The 23,523-nt window shown below is 36.5% G+C and overlaps 2 protein-coding genes across 3 annotated transcripts; both read right to left on the bottom strand.

Annotated features, from left to right (window-relative positions):
* Nucleotides 1-181: 181 nt before the first annotated feature.
* On the bottom strand, nt 182-23,232 carry LOC106170452 (uncharacterized). 2 transcript variants are annotated; one of them, XM_086994577.1, is made up of 4 exons: nt 22,874-23,232; nt 20,474-20,657; nt 19,838-20,074; nt 182-1,541 (listed from the first exon to the last, which is right to left on the bottom strand). In XM_086994577.1, the coding sequence occupies exons 1-4, from the start codon at nt 23,204-23,206 to the stop codon at nt 1,006-1,008; spliced, it is 1,290 nt and encodes a 429-aa protein (XP_086850703.1). In that variant the 5' UTR covers nt 23,207-23,232; the 3' UTR covers nt 182-1,005. The 2 variants fall into 2 exon arrangements, with proteins under 2 accessions (XP_086850703.1, XP_013405766.2); XM_013550312.2 differs by lacking the exon at nt 182-1,541 and adding an exon at nt 5,879-6,588.
* Nucleotides 1,637-4,667, bottom strand: LOC106170453 (uncharacterized). Its single transcript, XM_086994042.1, has 4 exons — nt 4,296-4,667; nt 2,468-2,651; nt 1,895-2,070; nt 1,637-1,642 (listed from the first exon to the last, which is right to left on the bottom strand). Exons 1-4 carry the CDS (start codon nt 4,626-4,628, stop codon nt 1,637-1,639), a joined length of 699 nt encoding a protein of 232 aa, XP_086850168.1. The 5' UTR covers nt 4,629-4,667.
* Nucleotides 23,233-23,523: the final 291 nt, after the last annotated feature.

Below are 23,523 nucleotides of genomic sequence, written 5' to 3'. Positions count from 1 at the left end.
TAATTAAATACCTATTATTATTAACTGTTCAATTGCTCACACACACACACACACACACACACACACACACACACGATAAAAAGAAATAAAGAACAGCAGTTATTTTGCCCGACCGGTTTCATTGAATCTTCATATGTATATATGTATATTAACTAGCCATTGAATACAAGAAGCATTGTGATATATCAAAATACATAATGAAAACATTTCAAAGATTCTAACGGGAATCCCAAAAAGGGGATCAGTAATTCGAAAGTGCAAAAAAGCCAACTTAAAAAACTGGACATTTTTTAATTGTACAGATAAAGTCAAAATAAAGTCTATCTAGACCTGTGGACATCCTTTACGAACCGATCTAGGATTATTGTCGAGATTTATAAAATTCAAATATCAAAATTGAAAATGGTATAAGACATCGAATCAAAGCACACCGACGGTCCAATTCATGCAGCGATTTAAATGAAGGAGGTAGTCCTTTTTACTCGAAGTAAATTACAGTAAAAGATATGAATTGATGATTTAGAATAAATTAAAACCCACAAAGCCATAGAGGTAGCGTTTTAACAAAACTGAAGTGAGCTAATTTGATATTCAAAACTTATTTCTTAATATCGTCAGTTTACCCTTGTCATATTCTATATATAAATGACCCCTATTTAAAAGACCTTGACGTATATAAATGATCCCAAATGGCCTGCAAACAATATCCAAGATATCTCTTCAATGTTTCCAAGTTGCCCTGTTTTATCCATATGCAAAATTAAATACCTAACATTATAATTAGGTCAATCAAACACAACCAATTAAAAAAAAGCAGCATAAAATTGTATGAGGAAAAAAGTTTTCAAAGAACATGAAAAAAGGCTTTAATAGTCGAAAAAAGCAAAAAGTGTCAACTTTCTAAACTATTACATAGTGCACGCAAATGCGCATTGCTTTATAGTACAGCTAACGCGAAAAACAAAGACTAAATAACTAGAATATTCCACGATGACCGATTGGCACTCAACGTCGTGATTTATAGAATTCGACATAATCTTTAAGATGTTCCATCACTTCCTCTTCTGTCAGCTTATATCGCTTCAAATCGTACTTATGGCGGCCATATTTGTTTTGCGGATGTTCCTTGACGTATGCACTCATCTTGGCTTCCGCTTCCGATGTCAACCTCAAACCAAAAAACTTGTAGATTTGACGCACTACAGACATGGGGGAAGCAACAATATCTTTGTAATCAATATCGCAAAATCGATGCTCTTCTTCAGGGCGACTCTTTCGAAATTTCACCATCTCATTTCCACCGTTGATCAGCGGGGATCGAAGCATATCTTGGCCAATGAGTCCTAAATCTATGTCTTTTGGTTTAAATCCTAGACTTATCATTAAGTTCTCACATAAAGAGCTTACAGACGCCGTTGCCTCGCAGGGGTCACGGTAAGTATTGATGAAGAGGGCGTCCGGGTAAACCTTTAGTATTGCCTCCAGGTTCATAGCATGCGTGGACTCCTTGAAAACGAGCTGTTGGTTATTTTCCAGGGAATCTAGAAATACACATATTAAATTGGCTCTATAATAAGCCTGATAGATATCAGAATTTAATGCTGCTACATTTCGTTTAACCTTTTGCATGCAAGATCTAAGACTGTATGTCAAAGATTTACACAAAAGCATTTCTCACAGTTAAGACAGTTCAGCGTCTTTTTTGCGAGACATATGTTTCAGTAATCATCTTTAAGTAGAGGTTCTGAAGTTGAAAGGATACCCTACGACAAATGAAACACAAACCCGTGCCCACGCACACACGCACACACACACACACACACACGCACACACCTTTGCTTCTTGCCAAAAGGATGAGTTGCACTTGCAATTTATGGAATCGGTAAACTTCAACCATTTGTTCCTTGGTCAGCGTTTTTTGCCATGTCTCGTATTCCTGGAAGTTCCCTGTGACAAACCGGAAGTTCTTAAAGAGCCCCATTTGGTCCATCAGATGGTAGCACTCGTACGCTCTTTCAGCGTGTATGTAATGCTGAGCTTTCATTTCCGGCATCTCCTCGTAAACCGCGGCTATGTATAAAACAAGAGAATTTAATATAAATCTAACATTTAAGTACGGTTGAAAAGGCATTTTTTATTTGGGAAAAAGGCGGATATTGTAAATGATCACACTAAGTACATGTATCCACCTTATTATCAAACACAGAAGCAGATAAAAAGAAAAGACACAAGCCCCATTCAAAGATTTAACTTGGACATTTTGCTAAGTATTCCTCCTAAAAATCGAAATCTTTAAAAATAGTTAGACATTAAGCCTAAAGAACTACAGATAGAAAAAAAAACAATACAATCGCCAATTATCTCTTTAAAGTTTACAATGGGATGGCAACGTACGAGTAGCTAAAGCGCTCTACCTTTATTTTATTATGTAGCCATTTTTTGGATTTAAAACAGAAAATGAGAATACCTAATGCTCGTTGTTCGGTCATAAGTCTTCGTTCTTTCCCCTCTACCGTCACCTCCTCCACGGGGTGCATCGTCTCGTAAAATCTGGGTGAAGTGTTACCAGGATCCTCGTATAGTAGATTCAGAAGGAATGTCGTCCCAGAACGAGCCGGTCCAATGATGAATATGGGTTTCTTGATCTGACACTGCAACGATTAATGATGGCGTTAAAATATTATTTTCTTTGGCTCCTGTGAAATAAACATGTTTTCTGCCTTTTAAATTTTGATTCATCATATATTGAGCCTTCGTCAAACAGCTCTGATATTACAAATACAATAAGTTGTTGATGGGTGGGGGTTGAAAGTTAGGGCGTCTGAGTTGATGAAGGGACAGATAGATATATATTGTGACCTGCGGTAAAGAATATTCACCAGTGAAGATATGTATATTCAAAGTCATTTACTCAAATAAAAAAACGTGCATTAATCCCCTCTGAATATGACGTTTCACGGAGGAAAAATGTCCATAAAATTAAAAAGTTATCGACTTATGTCACCAAGTTTATACACAATTAGCAGCACGAAATTGAAACGGTAGAAATAACCAATGCAGTAAAAATATTGAAAAATAAAAAGGTTTCTGGGGCTGACGGTATTAGTGTAGAGTATTATCAGGACTCACTACCTTTTATGTTTCACATTCTGCTGTTCAACAGAATCTTAGCCTGGGAGTATATATACCCTGAGAGATGGATGGAGGCGGTGCTTTGTCCCATTCAAAAGCAAATATCACAGAAGGATAAATATTGAGAAAAATTCCTATTGATTGCGTGTAGCAGAATACTTACCAAAATTACAAGCAATCGTTTATTAATTTGCTCAAAAATGAAGTAAAATGACATTCAAGTCAGTGTTGCTTTTGTATTTGTTTTAGCGAAGTTTGTGGATTTAGGACACGACGGTCAACCTTTGACCAGATATTTACAGTAAATGCTATTAAGGAAAAATCTCTCTCTAAAGGAGGTGGGGTACTATATATACCTATTATACGCAGATTTCTCGAAAGCCTTCGATAAGATAGTGAATGCATAACTGTGGTATTGGCTAACTAATTATGGCATACACGGAGAAAATATAAAAAGCGTTAGGATACATTTTACCCTAAGTACACATACCTGCTGGTCTGACGGATTGCTTTGAGTGTAGTGTAGGTACCACACAAGGCTTTGTCTGGTCACCCCGCTGCTTTTCTCTTTAAGTTAGAGATTTAAAGGTCAGTGAATGACGTGGTTTGTAGGCCTATTTATCACCAGAATGCCCAAATTTGCTATTTTGTTGATATGCAAATGGCATTTTAAGTGAGCTAAAATGAGAGCTAACGGTATGAGAGATTTTCGGCTTGTGTTTGATTATTTTCATTCATGACATCGTATGACAATAGGATGTTAATGTGTTAAGGACGTTGTTTACTAACAGGACAAGCATGAAGGTCAGCACAAAGAAAAAAAAAGGTGAACATGTGTATGAATGGAGAACCTCTGCCTTCTGGGGTGACCACCAGCTTCATCGTGACTATGCACTGAATCTACCCCCTCATATTCTGGATGAAAACCGCCTACTAGAAGCTCTTCAGGAAGAAAAGGACATTATCCCCCAAAACAGACCTGTAACTGTTGTGGAAAGCATGCTGAGCTGCCTCCAGTAAGTGCAGTATGCAGTAGACACACACGCTATTAAACACGCAACCTTTAAAATTTTGATGCTCACTGTGCATTCTTTTGTCAATATTGTTCTAAAGGGGAAACATTCGATTAAAAGGACTTCAAATGAACTCTGTTAAATACTGACCTTCGATACGTCAACAGACGCCAGACGTCTGGATATGGCGAGTCTGTTTTGAAGAACTTCGGTACATCTTGTTTCAACAACCTTCCTCCCTGCCACAGATAACGCTTCGTCTTCGCGGTAACACTTCAAAATTAAACAAAATCCTTCGTACCACCATCGACGAGTGAGGTCTTCAGACAGAATAACTCTTCTCTCGTCTATGGTGAATTTTCTCCACAGACTTTCCTCCGTGAGAGGACTCAGTCTGGTTCGAAACACGATGCGGTACACCCAATCCAGCAATATATGGAAATATGGGAGGCAAAAAGCGTTTAGATCTTGAAAATCTGGCATAGTGATTACACTCAAGTTTGTCTGGAGTAATGTATTTAAGCGGACTGATAAGACGCTGTTTTGTGTGTTGCGAAGTGGTTGACCTATTACTGGAAAGCACGTTTGACCCTAATCTTGACCTTTGACCCAGAAAATAACGATAAATGTATATATGTGTACTTACACATCTCAAATATCATACTCATCTTAAATAAAACTTTTAGGTTAATAGGTTAAAGCCAAGCAAAATCGATACTTTGGATAACTAGCAGTGACTCTGCAAATCTATTATTATGCGTGTTAAATATGCATAACATCTGAATTTAAGAGTAATTCATTTTCAAATCTTTTTCATTATCTTTATTTTATCCTTTTTATTGTAATATTTGGCGAAGGCTAGTTTCAAACTCGCAACGTTGGTCATTTTCCTGGGTCATTTCTACCTACGACTAAATCAATACACAATTTTTTTTCATTTGAAAAAGTTTGGCGTGGTTAAAACGGTAATTTATAGCAGGTATAATCTCCTTATGCCGATATCTGTCTTTCTTATGCAGCAGAAGTCACTCCTCGCACATCCTAACCGTGTAAAATGCTGAATTTCTCAAAAGTAGTGTCATTAACAAATCTCTTGATAAACTTTTGTCCAGCCTCGCCATAAACTGGAAAAAAGATCATCTAGGAAAAGTAGACTTTACGATTGTTTTGAGTGTTTATGCAAAAATTGACCCACACAGTACACATTAAATAAAATTTAGTTTTTTTGCTCTTTACCTATCTATACCTATAGGATATGCGTAAGAATTAACAAAGTTTACTTATAGGGCTATGGTAAAAATAAAAAAAAAAAACAACTTTAAGACGACTGAGAAGATCATTTGTATCCAACGGTTACATGCTGTTTTGACTAGACAGATTTTAAAAACTATGCTAGCAGTGTTAGAAAAGGATCTTAAATGATGTTTTTCTGGGTAAATATTCTTCAAAGCTACTTATTGTCTTTCCAAAATGATGAAAATACTCACAAATTAAAGGACTTATACCAAATATACTGGTACTTATTCATGGCATTTTGCGATTGAACTTGACCTTTGTAAATGACCTGTGCACTCTATGGAGACAAATGGACGCGTCATTTTGGAGTTGAAAATGACACATCTTCAATGTTCTCAAGATTCCCCTTTTACCAATTTAACTGTTCAATTGCATATATATATATATATATATATATATATATATATATATATATATATATATATATATATATATATATATATATGTTTTAAGAAGCCATTGAATACAAGAAGCATTGAGATATATCCCAAAAAAGGTATCAATAATTCGAATTCGCAATATAGCCAGCTGGATATTACTTAATTGTACAGATTAAGTCAAAACTAAAGTCTACCTAGAGCTGTGAACATCCTTCACGGACCTATCTAGGATTATTGTCGTGATTTATAAAATCCAACATATTCTTTAAGATATTCCATCACTTCCTCCTCTGTCATCTTATAGCGCTTCAAATCGTATTTATGGCGGCCATATTTGTTTTGAGGATGTTCTCTGACATAGGCGCTCATCTTGGCTTCCCCTTCCGATGTCAACCTCAAACCAAAAAACTTGTAGATTTGCTTCACTACAGACATGGGAGAACCAACAATATCTTTGTAATCTACATCGCAAAATCGATGTTCTTCTTCTGGGTGACTCTTTCGAAATTTCACCATCTCATTACCACCGTTGACCAGCGGGCATCGTAGTTTATCTTGGCCAATGAGTCCTAAATCTATGTCCTTTGGCTCATACCCTAGACTTATCATACAGGCCTCACAGAGAGACATATTGGATGCCGTTGCCTCGCAGGGATCACGGTAAGTATTGATGAAGAGAGCGTCTGGGTAAACCGTCAGTATTGCCTCCAGGTTCATAGCATGAGTGGACTCCTTGAAAACGAGCTGTTGGTTATTTTCAAATGAATCTGAAATAACAAATACTCAAACAGTGTGTTTTTTTATTAACGACTTGCTCCATCATTAACATGATTGGTTTAATAATGTTATTTTGTTTACCATTATATCATTAATAAAATACGACTGTATTAGAACTAACACCGGAGTTCAGAGGTTTACACAAACAGAGTAGAATAATTCAATATGCCTTTTATTGACAAACCTTCATTTTAGTTATTACAGAAAATAAAATATAAAAAAGTCTTACATTTACGATTATATGACTTTCAACTTGAAGTAAAAAGAAAACGTTATGACAAATAGGACACACGCACAAGGGGCGGATCCAGGATAATTTGAAGGGGATCCGGGGATACATAGCTGACCCCCCAGTGGTTTGGGATTCGGGGCCGCAGAAGGGCCATGAAAAAACTTGGTAGTAGTATAAGTAAGTCGTTTTCGACCTGCATTTTGGAACGGGGCTATATACTTTCAATGTAATTTTTTTTAGTGAACCTTGAACCTTTTACGGGGCAGTATAATTTTAATGTAATTTCTTAGTGACCCCTGAAGCAGAAATGAGGCAAGCGAATTTTAATGACGATCATTTTAGTGTGAATGAGGGACGAGCAAATTCTAATAATGATTCAATAAAACCTAGTAGGAGTTTTTTTTTAAGAATAAATATAATTGTATAGCGAGCTAAGAAGCGTAAGGAAGGAGGTATTTCTTATGTAATTGTATAGCGAGCAAAGAAACGTAAAGGAGGGGTTTGTATGGTTATTTTTAGCTATATTTAATTTCAGGAGTTATTGGAAAAAGTTTTTGATTATTTATTTATTGAAAAGGCAATTTGGAACCCTTTTTTTCTAGAAATGCGCAGAAGAATGCGTTTGGTGCGCCCTCACCCGTCTCGTGTTTGTGAATATACAGCTGAATGCGCTAAGGCTTGCGTGAGCTAGAAACCTCTTGAAAATACAATGCATCTAAGCGGTCTGGGCCAACCATGCAGAAAATTGATTTTGTCATTTCTGATGTCTCCTAGCTGACCCGTGATATGCTTACAAAGGAAAGTTCTAGAATATTTTCGGGAATCATTGCAATAATTAAGACACAGAGGGAGTTTTAGAATATACTGGAACTTTGAAAAGTTTTTTTTTTAATATAAAAATCATAGACACCTAGGTTTCTGCACCTCACATACCGGCAATATATCAAAAGTATTATTGTATGCGCAGTGAACCTATGCAGTCTGCGCCAGCCATGCGGTAAATTGATTTTGCTATCACTGATGTCTCTGAGCTGACCTGTGATATGTTCGCAAAGAAAAGTTCTAGAATATTTTGGGAAATATTGCAATAAGACACAGAGGGAGTTTTAGAATATACTGGAACTGTGAAAAGTTTTTTTTTTTTTTTTGAAATATTAAAATCATAGACGCCTAGGTACATGCACTTCACATACTGGTAACATATGAATATTATTTATTGTATGCGCAGTGCACCCAAGCAGTCTGCGCCAGCCATGCAATAAATTGATTTCATATGCTAGTACTGGCTATATATGAATAGTATTTGTTATACTACACACGTGCATCAGACCTAAGCGGCCTGTGCCAGCCATGCAATAAATTGATTTCATATACCTGGACTGAGAATATATCAATAGCATTTAATGTACAGGGTGTATTAGGTACTGCTTAACTCGTGTTAATACATCGTTCAAAAATTTGATCTGTAAAGACCCATTCTGCTCTGCGCTATGCATGTGTTTTTCTCTGCACAAGCACTCTTATGAATTCTCATAAAAATATATATATATTTCGCATTTTAGAATTGTAAAATCTTATGAATTATGAAAATTGAAATCGTTACGAATATAAAACTCGAAATACGAATTCATACAATAAGTGAATTTTGGTATTTTGCATTTTTACAAAACGCAAATTTTGAATTGCACAATTTATTATTTCTTACGAATCTTATTTATTTTTCAAACGAAGTACTGTACCTCACAAAGCTTTTGATCACTACCGTGACCTTAGCCATTCGTTGTGAACATCATCTCACATAAATCATTTTACTATGACCTATAAGTTTAATTTAGTTGTAGTATAATAGAAAATAAAATCAAACATGTAGAATTCATAACAGAAAATATAATATGTGTAATGTTGGTAATTGATATTTATATGAATAAAGAATGCGGAGACCTTTGTAGACTGACACGAAGAACGAAAAATGTACTGTGCTTTCTACTTCGCGTAGCAACTAAAGTGGAAGATCGTCACATGCTTCTATACACCACAATGGTGACACTTTGAATGGTACTGGTTGTATATGTTTGCTGACCAGCTTTCTGCATTATTCGAGTAAAATGGGGACATGCCTGGACAACATTCACAATTTAAACAAAAAAATTTTCATATACATTTAAAGGTTCTTTCAAAGACTTTCTCTATGGCAATTTTTCCTTTATCCGTCAAAGCACGAGTGCCAACCCCGGCGAAATCATGTGTGAGTTCTGGCACACCTGGATATAATTTAAACATTCTTCGTACATCATCATACTTGTACCATTGACATGATCCTTCCTCTCTCACAGTCCCCTCATTTTTAAAAGAATCAAAAACATAGACGAGTTTATTACTGTCCACTGCCAGTTGCACGGCCCATCCTGTTCCCCCATCCACCATTTTGTTCCCGACAATTTTTCCCACAGCAAAAACAGCATTGGAATTTTTCACCTGATACCAGTTACGTTGAAGTAAACGGTCAACAAAAGATTTGCCCGTGGGAAATCGTCTGCGTAGTGAAACATTGGCTTTTAACAAGTGCACATTAGAATCATTTAGTTCATTTTTATTCAGAACTTTTCTAATACATGTCACTCCCGTTGGCCCCACCAGAATGGTTGACATACAAAGCTGGTGTGTTGACAGTTTGCTGTTGATTGAATATACTTTGAGTCAAATTTTAACTGTCGTCTGGAGATGACCCCCGTTCTTCTGCAGCTCTAAGCAGTTCTTTGTATTCGACATCCTGAGAATGAAATGAACTAGACATCTTCCTGTTTTTGCAGTGTGAATAAAAATGTTAACACAGCCTGGAATATGTGATGATAATCGGTTATTGCCTGGAAAAATGAATGGCCGTATGAAATGTTTAGCTGGAATGAAATTTCCAACGTAGACACAGAGCAATATTGTATTTACCTAGGGGAAATTATTTCCTTTAGCACGGCTGTCAGTGTGCAGAGTATTTACTGAACGAGATAGACTTGGGATCAGCGAGACCTCCTTTGTTGTAAAGTCTCCTTATATTTTAGCGACTATAAACACTGTCAGCAACAGTAGACTTGAATAGATGTGGTTCTGCTCGACGTGTAACATTGGAATATAAAATGCATATGCACAATAGTTTGTTGCCTGACAGGTGAAGTCAACCACGATGTCCAGCGCAGTCACAATGCGCTTAGTGAGAACCAAACACAGTGAGACTTAATGCCTCAACGGCGTCGAACGCAGTAACATCACATTGCAGTCTACGCTCGTCTAAAAAGACCCTTCGTATTCAAACACACATAATATAAGATATTCTGTTGAGTCACGAATCTGGAATATTCCTATTATTTTCCGAATTTCAATAGAACATTCCATAACATAATACTCAGAAAAGAGATCTGGGACATTCCTATTATCTTTTTAGCCGGTTTTAACTGGTTTTCGGATATTGTATAACCGCTTCTTAATCAACATTTCGATAGACACGTTTTATTATACAATTAAAAAAAACATTCCATAGCATAATACTAAGAAAAAAGATCTGGAATATTCCTATTATCTTCGGAATTTCAATAGAAAATTCCATAACATAATACTAATACTCGAATATTCCTATTATTTTCCGAATTTCAATAGAACATTCCATAAAATAATACTAAGAAAAGAGTTGAGGCACGGATCTGGGACATTCCTATTATCTTTACAGCCGGTTTTAACCGTTATTTTATTTTATTATTATTATTTTTTTTTGAAAAAAGAAAATGTTGAGTAATTAATTTACACTGCGTATACATATCCCGTAATTCAAAGGACACGGGCAGGCAAAATGGATCACTCAAAATTAGTGACAGTGAATTGGTCGCACATTTAGAACAGGTCAAAACCGAAAGCGACGTCCACCACTTACAAACTTTTGAAAAACAAGATTTTATTTTGCCAAAGATGGCCACTGTCTTATCGTTTAGTCACGGATATTGTTTATTTTTTCTTTATTCAAAGGCCAAGTTTGAAATGATTTATTACATAATTATTTGAAGGAAAATTTCAAAGTCATCATGTTTTGCTGAAAGAATTACAGAGCCATTTTTTTTTTTTTTTTTTTGCCAAAGATGGCCATTGTATTATGGTTGCTATAATTCACTTCAAACATCAGTCCCCACTGTACCAGTGTTATGTACTATGCTTGAAACAACCTGTAGGTAATTCTAATGATGACATTTCTGAGTTACGAGGTCTAAGGAATCTATTGCTCACTACTGTTTTTATCGTGTACGCTACTACGACCAGTCCTAGGCTGATCAAAGCTCCTACGGTGCCAGTTAAACCTTCTGAAAAAATTAAAAACAAAAAAGTACGCAAATTAAGCAGTGTCATTTGTGGCTCAGCCACCGAATCATGTATGATTTAATTTATGTCAAAGTCTCTAGGTTCCACATAAGTAATTGTACTGCGTGTATTATATATATCTGATTAGTGTGATCTACTCTTGAATTAAGTTTTACTAATCTTCACAACAAACAGTAAAGCACGCACTCGTCTCCACTGCACCATATTATGTACTGGTACTATGCGTAAAATGTCCTTGAAGTCTGCTTATGTAGGGAATTCTAATGATGACAGTTCTAAGTTACCAGGTCTAAGGGATCTATTGCTCATTATTGCTCGTTTTTATCTTGTACGCTGCCACAACTAGTCCTAGGCTGATCAAGCTCCTACGGTGATAGCTAAACCATCTGATAAAAATAGTAAAAATCAAAACATTGTATGCAAATTAAACAATGTCATTCATGGCTCACATAAGTATTTGTACCGCTTGTATTATATATCTGATAAGTGTAAAACACGCACATTGTAGGAAACCTCTGAGTCACGAAGCTGGAATATTCTTAAGACATAATATCTATTTTACTTATCTGGGATATTCTCTCTTTGTCAGTAGGAAAACGCAGAGTCACGGATCTGTAACATGTAGAATAATTTGGAATTATGAAAAAAATCTCCGTCTTTGCATAGAAATAATCAGACACGTCTGGGTATCATATGTTTGTCAAGCGGATTTGCAAATGTACAGAATAAATTAGTGTCTGGTACACACGCGTCTGTCAGGCGAATTTGCACATGTCAAAAGTATTTAGTGTTGAGGTGAAATGAATATTGTATTTGAACGGACAAAGCAGTCAGCTGGTATACTGCTGTTTAGCAATAATGAATGGCAAAATCTGTTTATTGACAAGGTAGAACACGGACATTTTACAATGTCATTACATCTTAGTGACACTCACACAATGCATTATTTTTACTAACCATTTGGTCGTTCTTTTGTATCAATAAATCAGTTTATGGTTATTTATTTCAATATTTGTATGTTTAATAAGAACATACTTATAAACTGTGCAATTCAGTCATTGTCAACTGCACCATAGGTTGAGTTTTATGGACAGCAACTACGCGCCACAATATACTTTACAACAACAATATTTTTCTGCAAAAGGAATTTTATTCTGCTCACACGTAATACAACGAGTTGGATATGCGACCACAGTGTCCCCTGCTCTGTCTACCCTCAGTCGCTCCTTTGAATGGCTCTGTTAGACCTACACGTCTACTTTCCTGACTATGAATGCGGCAAAACGCTACATTTTCATAATAACGAAATTAGGGTGACAGGTGGTTCATATCTCACGCCATGGTTAGATGTTTTGATCAACATTTACTTCATTATTAGAAACACTGATTCTCGACCTTCGACTTATAATTGTGATTTTCCCTGTTCTTTGATTATCCGTATGCATTCTACAAAAAAGTGAATTTTGAATTGTAAATCTTATAAATTATGAAAACTGAAATGTTTAGAAAAATAAAGTTTAAAATACGAGTTCATACAAAAAAGTGAATTTTGGCATTTTGCATTTTTACAAAACGCGAATTTTGAATTGCACAATTTATTAATACTAACGAACCTTATTTATTTTTCAAATGAAGTACTGTTCCTCACAAAGCTTTTAATCACTACCGGGACCTTCCTTATTTGCATCATCTCACATAAATCCTTTTACTAATGACCGATAAGTTTAATTAAGTTGCAGTAGAATAGAAAACAAAATCAAAGTAGATGCAGAACTCGTAACAGAAAATATAATATTTGTAATATTGATAATTGATATTTATATGAGTAAAGAATGCAGAGACCTTTGTAAAATAGACTGACACGAAGAACGAAAATGTATTGTGGTTTCTACTTTTCGTAGCAACTAAGGTGGAAGATTACACTATCGCCACCAGCTTCTATACACCACAATGGTGACACTTTGAATAGCACTGAATGGACGGTTGTATTTGTTTGCTGACCAGCTTTTTGCGTTATTTGAGAAAAAAAAGGGGGGGGGGGGCATAAAGGGGAAATGGGTCCCCCTGACGAGGAAGACCCATTTCCCCTTTACCGTCCCTTTCCGTTTCATAGTTTTGGGGGGTCCCCCTGACGAGGAAGATTGAAGAAAGAGGAGTCATGACATGTCCAGGCATGCCCCCCCCCCTTTTTTTCTCAAATAACGCAAAAAGCTGGTCAGCAAACAAATACAACCGTCCATTCAGTGCTATTCAAAGTGTCACCATTGTGGTGTATAGAAGCTGGTGGCGATAGTGTAATCTTCCACCTTAGTTGCTACGAAAAGTAGAAACCACAATACATTTTCGTTCTTCGTGTCAGTCTATTTTACAAAGGTCTCTGCATTCTTTACTCATATAAATATCAATTATCAATATTACAAATATTATATTTTCTGTTACGAGTTCTGCATCTACTTTGATTTTGTTTTCTATTCTACTGCAACTTAATTAAACTTATCGGTCATTAGTAAAAGGATTTATGTGAGATGATGCAAATAAGGAAGGTCCCGGTAGTGATTAAAAGCTTTGTGAGGAACAGTACTTCATTTGAAAAATAAATAAGGTTCGTTAGTATTAATAAATTGTGCAATTCAAAATTCGCGTTTTGTAAAAATGCAAAATGCCAAAATTCACTTTTTTGTATGAACTCGTATTTTAAACTTTATTTTTCTAAACATTTCAGTTTTCATAATTTATAAGATTTACAATTCAAAATTCACTTTTTTGTAGAATGCATACGGATAATCAAAGAACAGGGAAAATCACAATTATAAGTCGAAGGTCGAGAATCAGTGTTTCTAATAATGAAGTAAATGTTGATCAAAACATCTAACCATGGCGTGAGATATGAACCACCTGTCACCCTAATTTCGTTATTATGAAAATGTAGCGTTTTGCCGCATTCATAGTCAGGAAAGTAGACGTGTAGGTCTAACAGAGCCATTCAAAGGAGCGACTGAGGGTAGACAGAGCAGGGGACACTGTGGTCGCATATCCAACTCGTTGTATTACGTGTGAGCAGAATAAAATTCCTTTTGCAGAAAAATATTGTTGTTGTAAAGTATATTGTGGCGCGTAGTTGCTGTCCATAAAACTCAACCTATGGTGCAGTTGACAATGACTGAATTGCACAGTTTATAAGTATGTTCTTATTAAACATACAAATATTGAAATAAATAACCATAAACTGATTTATTGATACAAAAGAACGACCAAATGGTTAGTAAAAATAATGCATTGTGTGAGTGTCACTAAGATGTAATGACATTGTAAAATGTCCGTGTTCTACCTTGTCAATAAACAGATTTTGCCATTCATTATTGCTAAACAGCAGTATACCAGCTGACTGCTTTGTCCGTTCAAATACAATATTCATTTCACCTCAACACTAAATACTTTTGACATGTGCAAATTCGCCTGACAGACGCGTGTGTACCAGACACTAATTTATTCTGTACATTTGCAAATCCGCTTGACAAACATATGATACCCAGACGTGTCTGATTATTTCTATGCAAAGACGGAGATTTTTTTCATAATTCCAAATTATTCTACATGTTACAGATCCGTGACTCTGCGTTTTCCTACTGACAAAGAGAGAATATCCCAGATAAGTAAAATAGATATTATGTCTTAAGAATATTCCAGCTTCGTGACTCAGAGGTTTCCTACAATGTGCGTGTTTTACACTTATCAGATATATAATACAAGCGGTACAAATACTTATGTGAGCCATGAATGACATTGTTTAATTTGCATACAATGTTTTGATTTTTACTATTTTTATCAGATGGTTTAGCTATCACCGTAGGAGCTTGATCAGCCTAGGACTAGTTGTGGCAGCGTACAAGATAAAAACGAGCAATAATGAGCAATAGATCCCTTAGACCTGGTAACTTAGAACTGTCATCATTAGAATTCCCTACATAAGCAGACTTCAAGGACATTTTACGCATAGTACCAGTACATAATATGGTGCAGTGGAGACGAGTGCGTGCTTTACTGTTTGTTGTGAAGATTAGTAAAACTTAATTCAAGAGTAGATCACACTAATCAGATATATATAATACACGCAGTACAATTACTTATGTGGAACCTAGAGACTTTGACATAAATTAAATCATACATGATTCGGTGGCTGAGCCACAAATGACACTGCTTAATTTGCGTACTTTTTTGTTTTTAATTTTTTCAGAAGGTTTAACTGGCACCGTAGGAGCTTTGATCAGCCTAGGACTGGTCGTAGTAGCGTACACGATAAAAACAGTAGTGAGCAATAGATTCCTTAGACCTCGTAACTCAGAAATGTCATCATTAGAATTACCTACAGGTTGTTTCAAGCATAGTACATAACACTGGTACAGTGGGGACTGATGTTTGAAGTGAATTATAGCAACCATAATACAATGGCCATCTTTGGCAAAAAAAAAAAAAAAAAAATGGCTCTGTAATTCTTTCAGCAAAACATGATGACTTTGAAATTTTCCTTCAAATAATTATGTAATAAATCATTTCAAACTTGGCCTTTGAATAAAGAAAAAATAAACAATATCCGTGACTAAACGATAAGACAGTGGCCATCTTTGGCAAAATAAAATCTTGTTTTTCAAAAGTTTGTAAGTGGTGGACGTCGCTTTCGGTTTTGACCTGTTCTAAATGTGCGACCAATTCACTGTCACTAATTTTGAGTGATCCATTTTGCCTGCCCGTGTCCTTTGAATTACGGGATATGTATACGCAGTGTAAATTAATTACTCAACATTTTCTTTTTTCAAAAAAAAATAATAATAATAAAATAAAATAACGGTTAAAACCGGCTGTAAAGATAATAGGAATGTCCCAGATCCGTGCCTCAACTCTTTTCTTAGTATTATTTTATGGAATGTTCTATTGAAATTCGGAAAATAATAGGAATATTCGAGTATTAGTATTATGTTATGGAATTTTCTATTGAAATTCCGAAGATAATAGGAATATTCCAGATCTTTTTTCTTAGTATTATGCTATGGAATGTTTTTTTTAATTGTATAATAAAACGTGTCTATCGAAATGTTGATTAAGAAGCGGTTATACAATATCCGAAAACCAGTTAAAACCGGCTAAAAAGATAATAGGAATGTCCCAGATCTCTTTTCTGAGTATTATGTTATGGAATGTTCTATTGAAATTCGGAAAATAATAGGAATATTCCAGATTCGTGACTCAACAGAATATCTTATATTATGTGTGTTTGAATACGAAGGGTCTTTTTAGACGAGCGTAGACTGCAATGTGATGTTACTGCGTTCGACGCCGTTGAGGCATTAAGTCTCACTGTGTTTGGTTCTCACTAAGCGCATTGTGACTGCGCTGGACATCGTGGTTGACTTCACCTGTCAGGCAACAAACTATTGTGCATATGCATTTTATATTCCAATGTTACACGTCGAGCAGAACCACATCTATTCAAGTCTACTGTTGCTGACAGTGTTTATAGTCGCTAAAATATAAGGAGACTTTACAACAAAGGAGGTCTCGCTGATCCCAAGTCTATCTCGTTCAGTAAATACTCTGCACACTGACAGCCGTGCTAAAGGAAATAATTTCCCCTAGGTAAATACAATATTGCTCTGTGTCTACGTTGGAAATTTCATTCCAGCTAAACATTTCATACGGCCATTCATTTTTCCAGGCAATAACCGATTATCATCACATATTCCAGGCTGTGTTAACATTTTTATTCACACTGCAAAAACAGGAAGATGTCTAGTTCATTTCATTCTCAGGATGTCGAATACAAAGAACTGCTTAGAGCTGCAGAAGAACGGGGGTCATCTCCAGACGACAGTTAAAATTTGACTCAAAGTATATTCAATCAACAGCAAACTGTCAACACACCAGCTTTGTATGTCAACCATTCTGGTGGGGCCAACGGGAGTGACATGTATTAGAAAAGTTCTGAATAAAAATGAACTAAATGATTCTAATGTGCACTTGTTAAAAGCCAATGTTTCACTACGCAGACGATTTCCCACGGGCAAATCTTTTGTTGACCGTTTACTTCAACGTAACTGGTATCAGGTGAAAAATTCCAATGCTGTTTTTGCTGTGGGAAAAATTGTCGGGAACAAAATGGTGGATGGGGGAACAGGATGGGCCGTGCAACTGGCAGTGGACAGTAATAAACTCGTCTATGTTTTTGATTCTTTTAAAAATGAGGGGACTGTGAGAGAGGAAGGATCATGTCAATGGTACAAGTATGATGATGTACGAAGAATGTTTAAATTATATCCAGGTGTGCCAGAACTCACACATGATTTCGCCGGGGTTGGCACTCGTGCTTTGACGGATAAAGGAAAAATTGCCATAGAGAAAGTCTTTGAAAGAACCTTTAAATGTATATGAAAATTTTTTTGTTTAAATTGTGAATGTTGTCCAGGCATGTCCCCATTTTACTCGAATAATGCAGAAAGCTGGTCAGCAAACATATACAACCAGTACCATTCAAAGTGTCACCATTGTGGTGTATAGAAGCATGTGACGATCTTCCACTTTAGTTGCTACGCGAAGTAGAAAGCACAGTACATTTTTCGTTCTTCGTGTCAGTCTACAAAGGTCTCCGCATTCTTTATTCATATAAATATCAATTACCAACATTACACATATTATATTTTCTGTTATGAATTCTACATGTTTGATTTTATTTTCTATTATACTACAACTAAATTAAACTTATAGGTCATAGTAAAATGATTTATGTGAGATGATGTTCACAACGAATGGCTAAGGTCACGGTAGTGATCAAAAGCTTTGTGAGGTACAGTACTTCGTTTGAAAAATAAATAAGATTCGTAAGAAATAATAAATTGTGCAATTCAAAATTTGCGTTTTGTAAAAATGCAAAATACCAAAATTCACTTATTGTATGAATTCGTATTTCGAGTTTTATATTCGTAACGATTTCAATTTTCATAATTCATAAGATTTTACAATTCTAAAATGCGAAATATATATATATTTTTATGAGAATTCATAAGAGTGCTTGTGCAGAGAAAAACACATGCATAGCGCAGAGCAGAATGGGTCTTTACAGATCAAATTTTTGAACGATGTATTAACACGAGTTAAGCAGTACCTAATACACCCTGTACATTAAATGCTATTGATATATTCTCAGTCCAGGTATATGAAATCAATTTATTGCATGGCTGGCACAGGCCGCTTAGGTCTGATGCACGTGTGTAGTATAACAAATACTATTCATATATAGCCAGTACTAGCATATGAAATCAATTTATTGCATGGCTGGCGCAGACTGCTTGGGTGCACTGCGCATACAATAAATAATATTCATATGTTACCAGTATGTGAAGTGCATGTACCTAGGCGTCTATGATTTTAATATTTCAAAAAAAAAAAAAAAACTTTTCACAGTTCCAGTATATTCTAAAACTCCCTCTGTGTCTTATTGCAATATTTCCCAAAATATTCTAGAACTTTTCTTTGCGAACATATCACAGGTCAGCTCAGAGACATCAGTGATAGCAAAATCAATTTACCGCATGGCTGGCGCAGACTGCATAGGTTCACTGCGCATACAATAATACTTTTGATATATTGCCGGTATGTGAGGTGCAGAAACCTAGGTGTCTATGATTTTTATATTAAAAAAAAAAACTTTTCAAAGTTCCAGTATATTCTAAAACTCCCTCTGTGTCTTAATTATTGCAATGATTCCCGAAAATATTCTAGAACTTTCCTTTGTAAGCATATCACGGGTCAGCTAGGAGACATCAGAAATGACAAAATCAATTTTCTGCATGGTTGGCCCAGACCGCTTAGATGCATTGTATTTTCAAGAGGTTTCTAGCTCACGCAAGCCTTAGCGCATTCAGCTGTATATTCACAAACACGAGACGGGTGAGGGCGCACCAAACGCATTCTTCTGCGCATTTCTAGAAAAAAAGGGTTCCAAATTGCCTTTTCAATAAATAAATAATCAAAAACTTTTTCCAATAACTCCTGAAATTAAATATAGCTAAAAATAACCATACAAACCCCTCCTTTACGTTTCTTTGCTCGCTATACAATTACATAAGAAATACCTCCTTCCTTACGCTTCTTAGCTCGCTATACAATTATATTTATTCTTAAAAAAAAACTCCTACTAGGTTTTATTGAATCATTATTAGAATTTGCTCGTCCCTCATTCACACTAAAATGATCGTCATTAAAATTCGCTTGCCTCATTTCTGCTTCAGGGGTCACTAAGAAATTACATTAAAATTATACTGCCCCGTAAAAGGTTCAAGGTTCACTAAAAAAAATTACATTGAAAGTATATAGCCCCGTTCCAAAATGCAGGTCGAAAACGACTTACTTATACTACTCTTGGTATATAGAGGGCGAACGGTGCCATTTGGTACGGTTTAGAACTATGATTCAGCTAGTCAAAATTCAAATTTCAAGAGGTAATTTTTTTCAGAAATCGAGGGAAAACAGCCCCCCTGACCCCACCTCCGAAATCCGCCACTGCGCACTCACATGGCTACACTCACACAAATACACACACACACACGCACACACACACACTCACACACACACACACACACACACACACACGCACACACCTTTGCTTCTTCCCAAAAGGATGAGTTGCATTTGCAATTTATGGAATCGGTAAACTTCCACCATTTGATCCTTGGTCAGCGTTATTTGCCATGCCTCGTATTCCTGGAAGTTTCCTGTGAGTAACCGGAAGTTCTTAAACAGCCCCATTTGGTCCATTAGATGGTAGCACTCGTACGCTCTGTCAGCGTGTATATAATGCTGAGCTTTCATTTCCGGCATCTCCTTGTACACCGCGGCTATGTATAAAACAAGAGAATTTGATATAAATCTAACATTTTAGTACGGTTCAATAGGCATTTTTATTTGTGGAAAAGGCGGATATTGTAAGTGATCACACTGAGTACATGTAATCACCTTATTATTAAACACAGTAGCAGATAAAAAGAAAAGACACAAGCCCCATTCAAAGATTTAAATTGGACATTTTGTTAAATATTCCTCCTAAAAATCGAAATCTTTAAAAATTGTTAGACGTTAAGCCTAAAGAACTACAGATAGAAAAAAAAAAAACAATACAATCGCCAATTATCTCTTTAAATTTTACAATGGGATGGCAACGTACGAGTAGCTAAAGCGCTCTACCTTTATTTTATTATGTAGCCATTTTTTGGATTAAAAACAGAAAATGAGAATACCCAATGCTCGTTGTTCGGTCATAAGTCTTCGTTCTTTCCCCTCTACCGTCACCTCCTCCACAGGGTGCATCGTCTCGTAATATCTGGGTGAAGTGTTACCAGGATCCTCGTATAGTAGATTCAGAAGGAAGGTCGTCCCAGAGCGAGCCGGTCCAATGATGAATATCGGTTTCTTGATCTGACACTGCAACGATTAATGATGACGTTAAAATATTATTTGCTTTGGCTCCTGTGAAATAAACATGTTTTCTGCCTTTTAAATTATGATTCATGACATTTCGAGCCTTCGTCAAACAACTCTGATATCACATATACCATAACGTTGCTGGTGGGTGGGGGGTGGGGGGTGGGGGGTTGAAAGCCAGGGCGTCTGAATTGATGAAGGATTAGATTTACATATATCGTGACTTGATGTACAGAATATTCACAAGTGAAGATATGTATATTTGAAGTCATTTACTAAAATAAAAGACATGAACATGAATCCCTTTTGAATCTGATGTTTCACGGTGATTTCCATGGAGAAAAAAATGTCCATAATATTTTAAAGATACCAACGAATGTCACCGGGTTTATACACAATTACGTACATGTGGCACCAAAATAAAACGGTAGAAATAACCAATGTAGTAAAAAGATTGAAAAAAAGTTTCTGGGGCTGACAATATTAGACCCCATTCCCATAGATTTTAGATCGATCTATCCCTGTGGGGAGTCTCACTAGATATACTGTCAGCTTAACCGACTTAAAAGCGTCTGTCCCGCCTACTAAAAGCTGTAAGGGGGTAATTAACTATGGTGCGCGCTCGGCTGACTGCAATTTAACGTGAACCCCCAGGGAGTTAGGTCGATCTAAATCTAAATCTCTGGATCGATCTAAATCTCTGGGAATACACCCTAGGATACTGTTGAACAGCAGAATGTGATATGGCATCATAATAGGTAGTGACTTCTGGTAATACTCTACACTAAGGGTGCATTCCCAGAGAGTTAGATCGATTCAGAGATTTAGATTTAGATCGACCTAACTCCCTGGGGTTCACGCTTAATTGCAGTCAGCCGAGCGCGCACCATAGTTAATTACCCCCTTACAGTTTATAGTAGGCGGAACAGACGCTTAAGCCGGCTAAGTTGACAGTTATCAAGTGAGATTCCCCACAGGGATAGATCGATCTAAAATATATGGGAATGAGCTCCTAGTCTAGGGTTATATATGCGTTGAGAGATGGATGGAGGCGGTACTTTGTCCCATTCAAAAGCAAATATCACAGAAAGATAAATATTGATAAAAATCCCTATTGACTGCGTGTAGCAGAATACTTACCAAAATTACAAGCAATCGTTTTTTAAGCTGTCCAAGAATAAAGTAAAATTACGTGCAAGTCAGTGTTGCTTTTGTATTTGTTTTAGCGAAGTTTGTGGATTTAGGACACGACGGTCAACCTTTGACCAGTATTTACAGAAAATGCTATTAAGGAAAAATCTCTCTCTAAAGGAGGTGGGGTATTATACCTTTTATACGAGTACGCAGATTTCTCGAAAGCCTTCGATAAGATAGTGCATGCATAACTGTGGCATTGGCTAACTAATTATGGCATACACGGAGAAAACATAAAAAGCGTTAGGATACATTTTACCCTAAAAACACACCCCTGCTGGTCTGACCGATTGCTTTGAGTGAAGTGTAGGTACCACACAAGGCTCTGCCTGGTCACCCCGCTGCTTTTCTCTTTTTAAAAGTCATTTATTAGGTTAGAGATTTGAAGGTCAGTGAATGACGTGGAGTGTAGGCCTACTTATCACCAGAATGCCCAAATTTACTAGTTTGTTAATATGCAAATGGAATTTTAAGTGAGCTTGAAAGTAAGCTAATGGTATGAAAGATTTTCGGCTTGTGTTTGATTATTTTCATTCATGACATCGTAAGTGTTCGTGATATCACCATGATATTCACTGTAATACATTTACAATAGGATGTCAATGTGTTAAGCGCGTTTTTTTTTACTAACTGGACATGAAGGTCAGCATAAAGAAAGAATGGTGACCATGTGTAGGAATGGAGAACCTCTGCCTTCTGGGGTGACCACCAGCTTCATCGTGACTATGCACTGAATCTACCCCCTCATATTCTGGATGAAAACCGCCTACTAGAAGCTCTTCAGGAAGAAAAGGACATTATCCCTCAAAACAGACCTGTAACTGTTGTGGAAAGCATGCTGAGCTGTCTCCAGTAAGTGCAGTAAGCAGAAGACACACACGCTATTAAACACGCAACCTTTAACATTCTGATGCTCACTGTGCATTCATTTGGTAATATTTCGCTGTGACTTTTCTAATATTGTTCTAAAGGGGAAAACATTCGTAAAACAGGACTTCAAATGAATTCTGTTTAATACAGACCACTGATATGTCAACAGACACCAGACGTCTGGATATGGCCAGTCTGTTTTGAAGAACTTCGGTCCATCTTGTTTCAACAACCTTCCTCCCTGCCACAGATAACGTCTCATCTTCGCGGTAACACTTCAAAAGAATACAAAATCCTTCGTACCACCAGCGACGAGTGAGGTCTTCTGACAGGATAACCCTTCGCTCCTCGACGGTGAATTTTCTCCACAGACTTTCCTCCGTGAGAGGACTCAGTCTGGTCCGAAACACAACCCGGTACACCCAATCCAGCAATATATGGAAATATGGGAGGCAAAACGCGTATAGATCTTGAAAACCTGGCATAGTGATTACACTCAAGTTTGTCTGGAGTAATGTATTTAAGCGGACTGACTTTGTGTGTTGCGAAGCGGTGGACCTATTAATGGAAACGCTTTTGACATTTGTCCCATATGATAACGATAAATACGTATCAAGTAGCAAAAAAAGGACGTACCCAATGTACTGGTAGCTGGCCAAGTCGTTCGGTATCTATTACGCGGTGAATGCAACAATCAAATTTCACGTTCGCGCATTTAAAGCGCGGTTTAAGTCGTTAATTCGGCGTTTGAAATCACAAACAGGCATCCCCAGATCACAAACAATAACGTCAATTATTGTAA

The sequence above is a fragment of the Lingula anatina genome, chromosome 8 (genome assembly GCF_051362555.1).
Source record: "Lingula anatina isolate TDL-2025a chromosome 8, LinAna3.0, whole genome shotgun sequence".
NCBI lineage: Eukaryota > Metazoa > Brachiopoda > Lingulata > Lingulida > Lingulidae > Lingula > Lingula anatina.
Note: the sequence above shows the minus strand (reverse complement) of the source record. Positions and strands in the feature narration are given on the sequence as shown.

Excerpts from the sequence above, each read along its gene's own strand:
- LOC106170453 (XM_086994042.1), bottom strand. The coding sequence starts at position 4,628 with ATGCCAGATTTTCAAGATCTAAACGCTTTTTGCCTCCCATATTTCCAT. Across the intron at positions 2,652-4,295 it reads CGTCTGTTGACGTATCGAAG|TGTCAGATCAAGAAACCCAT; the intron begins GTCAGTATTTAA and ends TAATCGTTGCAG. Across the intron at positions 2,071-2,467 it reads GACCGAACAACGAGCATTAG|CCGCGGTTTACGAGGAGATG; the intron begins GTATTCTCATTT and ends TTTTATACATAG.
- LOC106170452 (XM_086994577.1), bottom strand. The coding sequence starts at position 23,206 with ATGCCAGGTTTTCAAGATCTATACGCGTTTTGCCTCCCATATTTCCAT. Across the intron at positions 20,658-22,873 it reads TGTCTGTTGACATATCAGTG|TGTCAGATCAAGAAACCGAT; the intron begins GTCTGTATTAAA and ends TAATCGTTGCAG. Across the intron at positions 1,542-19,837 it reads CCTTTTGGGAAGAAGCAAAG|ATTCCCTGGAAAATAACCAA; the intron begins GTGTGTGCGTGT and ends GTGTATTTCTAG.